This window comes from Triticum aestivum, chromosome 7A (assembly GCF_018294505.1).
Source record: "Triticum aestivum cultivar Chinese Spring chromosome 7A, IWGSC CS RefSeq v2.1, whole genome shotgun sequence".
Classification (NCBI taxonomy): domain Eukaryota; kingdom Viridiplantae; phylum Streptophyta; class Magnoliopsida; order Poales; family Poaceae; genus Triticum; species Triticum aestivum.
The window spans coordinates 34686918-34690555 of record NC_057812.1 but is presented as its reverse complement, the minus strand read 5'-3'; the positions used below and the strand labels follow the sequence as shown (position 1 = coordinate 34690555).

Genomic DNA, 3638 nt, shown 5'->3' with positions numbered 1-3638 from the left:
AATCGAATCTAATGCTTTTGGTACACGATCATCAAAGAGGTGAGAGGAAAATTAACTAAGGGCATAGGTGGGTAATTATTTTCACATCAACCGGGATCCATCGTCTGTCATTATCTAATTAACGGCCATATATTTGTGAGTTTTGTGGGATTTTCTAGCACATTTATCTATTTTGATCTATATAGTGCTTTTAGTATATAATGGAAGATAGGTAGATGGATAGATTGTATGTGCAAGACTGGTCGTGCGACAAAGATTAAAAGGTGTAATGCAGGCCCACTGGCCATTAAAAATCTGCCATTATGAAAATTTAATTCTTATGTTTCTTATTAAAAATGGCCTACCAAATTAATGGCGGGATGTTTTCATTTCTTGTGATATTTACTAGCTTATCCTATATACCTAAGAGAGTGATCCCCTCTAGTACTTCTAATTACATCAACATGTGTGCTTCCACATCATCAAAATTGTTGTACCGTTAGATTTCTAGCTTGCTCCATTAGCATTCATCTGATCTATGCATGAAAATCCTTCACCATGCGACATGCATTAGTGCATTCTAAGCGGGTTTTAAATTGCATTGTATTTTATCGTAGCATGCACAACTTTTCATGATAATATTATTTTTATGCAGAATTTCTCATATAGTTTAGATTGTAAGGAATGAATTAGTATTCTACACAATGTGTAGAAACTATATATCCAATTCCACGGAAACGCGCAGGGTATGGTATAGATTCCTTGTTTCTCGTGTTTCTAGTTAACCAATCAAGCACATTTGATATATGATGATAAAAAGGATGGATGGCTCACATGATGTACAAACAGAGTAAAAGAACTCAAAGTCTTAGTGTTGGTTGCTTAGCAACATAGCCTAGGAAATGGCGTACACGATTGAAACGGTATGGAAAGGCAACAAAAAATGTGTTTTGTTTGCAGTCTCGGCCTGAGAATGCTAACCATACTCTTTTCCAATGTGAGATGTCTCCTTGTGTTCATTTTCTATCAAAGAAGTTGTCGGATGGGCTGAAATCCCAGCAAGCATGCAGGGCGTTTGTTTAAAAAAATTAAGTGAGCAAGCAGGATTTTGCACGTATATATAACTGGTTTGCTATGATATTAAGGAATTATACTCTTGGGATTGGGGGGATTTTGCACAAATTTGTACACACTTGAAATTGTTGGCCGACAAAGCAATGGTGAGGTGTCAACTATCTAGTGGTTGCATGGATTCTAATATTTGTTTGGGTGGTTTATTAAAGCAGTTTGTTCGATTCAAAGTATATAAATATGTAAATGCTATACCACTGAAAGTACGGAGGAAGAGAGATCATGACTGGAAAATAGAAAAACTAGGAAAGGTCATGAATTGATGAACAAGTCCAGTGCCAATAGTCTGCCGCGCTCATCTTATTATTATTCCACCACACACTACATCATCACACATCAAGGTTATTTCAGTTTATATACCACAATGGCTAATAGTGTGCATGCATAATTTGCCAGCATACATTAAGGCACTCCCACCGCACTACATGTTAAGCTACATCATATGCATTAAACATATATTTTGATATCTTCTCTAGTGGATTGTATCTAACAGATCCCTCATTTAATGTGTTTTATGTGAGAGGAAAAGTATGAGTTATCTTGATTTTGGCGCTAATAGCTATATGTAGATGAAGATATCATACCCCTCTTTTTTCTCACTAAATAGTGTGCCACATCTAGGGGTTATGACAAAGATATAGTCCAAGGTGAAGCAATTGGACTACCCTCACAGTTGTTAGATCCTAGATAGCTAGCACTCCCTCCGCTTCCAGAAGAAGGCCTAATTTTTATCTCAAATCAAATGGTGTAATTTTTTTATCATTTTGTAGACAATTAATACTACCAACAACTATAATACAAAGTTAGTATCACTAAATGCACAAAAAACGTATTTTATTATATTGTATCTATTTAGTATTGTAATTCTTGATAGTTTTTGCTTACACACTTGACCGAACTTTGTAAGTCTTCATTATTAAGACGGATGGAGTAGTGGTCTAGAGTCTAGACCGGATGTGCGGCGTAATTCGCAATGCCGCAGAGGCCTGCATCGTGGCCAGGTCCACGTTGCACGTAGAAGTAGCCGTGATCACCCCAATGGACGCCATACGAACTTTTTAAGATCCAGTATTTTCTGCCGTCGGTAAGGGCGCCATAACCCACTGCCAACATGGAGTGGCCAGCCTGCCCGCACGGTCCCGAGAAGATGCCTCCTGTGTAGTTGAGGAAGCTTGCTGGTTCGACCGACATCTTGACGGTCACCGGCTGCTGAGAGACGGCGAGCAAGAGCTCTTGCTCGGTTCGTATGGTCCAGACGAAGCTTGTGATGGACGCAGAGATCATATGCAGCTTCTCCCGCTTGCAGTCTTGGACTCGGTCCACGTACGGGTACGTCTCCTCAGAGGCAACGCCTCCGTTGCGGAGGACCCAGTCGTACGCCCTGAGGTGCGACTCGATCATGCTTTTGTTGGAGCAGTCGTATATCTGCTGGCTCGATAGGCGGACAAGTCTTCCGGAGCGGATCTTGTGCAGCCCCTCGATGGCGCCCGCCGTCGAGATAGCCCAGCAGGAACCTGTGCATGTAGATCAGATATATTACTTGGTAAGGAAGGGACGGAAGGACAAAGTAAGGTTCCATTCATGTTCTAAGAGCCTAGTAGTAGTTCATAGACTAGTATCACATTCGTCCCAAATTATCTTCCATTCATGTAGTGCGAGCCTAGTAGTAGTTCATAGACTAGTATCATCATAGTCCCAAATTGCTTATCTAGACACCTTTTCGTGTTAGATACATCCGTATCTAAAACAAATAATTCGGGACGGAAGGAGTAATAAGCAAGCAACGAGCTCCATTTCGTTACCGAGAACTCCCTGGTCCATGACCGGCGTGACAGCACCATGCGCACGCCAATCGACCATGGGCGGCGGTGTGCGAGCAGTAAAGATACTAGCGGCTGAGCGCGGCGTGAAGGTCACCGACCTCGGCCGCGGGATGCAATTTGCCCCCGATGTGCCTCCCGCTGTGCCTAGGAGGCACACCAGCAGCGCGATCGTCTTGGCCAGCGCCATCATGAGCTCTTAGTGCAAGTTTTTCCCTTGCTCTCCACTAGTCTCTCTGATCAGATCGTTTTGTGTGACGTTTAATTTGTTCTTAGCCTTTGTGCGTGGCTGATGAGGCCCAACGGATGCATATGTATAAAGATGCCAGGGGAGGTTAGGGCATCTCCAAAGCTGACCCGCAAATGGACACGACAAATGTCTGTTTTTATGTCCGGGTGTGTTCTGCGGACATGATGCGGGAGACATGATGCGGGAGGGAGCTATCCAAAGATATTCACAAATTAATCCGATTGGGAGGAGAGAGAATAGAGGTGGATCATGCATGTGATGGGATATTGTGTTGTGGTGTCCAATTGAAAGGAGAGAGAGGAGAAGGAGATCATGCATGTGAAGGAGAGAAAAACAGGAGTACCACGTAGGGTTTTTCTTGTTGGTCAATTGCATGTCACGACTCCGGTCTAAGTTTGTCTCACATTTACTGGAAAACGGACGTCGACGTCCGGACCACTTTGTGAACCGATAAGGGT

The 3638-nt window shown here is 42.7% G+C and overlaps 1 protein-coding gene across 1 annotated transcript; it reads right to left on the bottom strand.

The window, feature by feature from the left end:
* Positions 1 to 1927: 1927 nt before the first annotated feature.
* On the bottom strand, positions 1928 to 3302 carry LOC123154628 (ervatamin-B). Its single transcript, XM_044573313.1, has 2 exons — positions 2913 to 3302; positions 1928 to 2624 (listed from the first exon to the last, which is right to left on the bottom strand). Exons 1-2 carry the CDS (start codon positions 3121 to 3123, stop codon positions 2056 to 2058), a joined length of 780 nt encoding a protein of 259 aa, XP_044429248.1. The 5' UTR covers positions 3124 to 3302; the 3' UTR covers positions 1928 to 2055.
* Between the last annotated feature and the right edge of the window lie 336 nt (positions 3303 to 3638).

Excerpts from the sequence above, each read along its gene's own strand:
- LOC123154628 (XM_044573313.1), bottom strand. The coding sequence starts at position 3,123 with ATGATGGCGCTGGCCAAGACGATCGCGCTGCTGGTGTGCCTCCTAGGC. Across the intron at positions 2,625-2,912 it reads CATGGACCAGGGAGTTCTCG|GTTCCTGCTGGGCTATCTCG; the intron begins GTAACGAAATGG and ends CTACATGCACAG.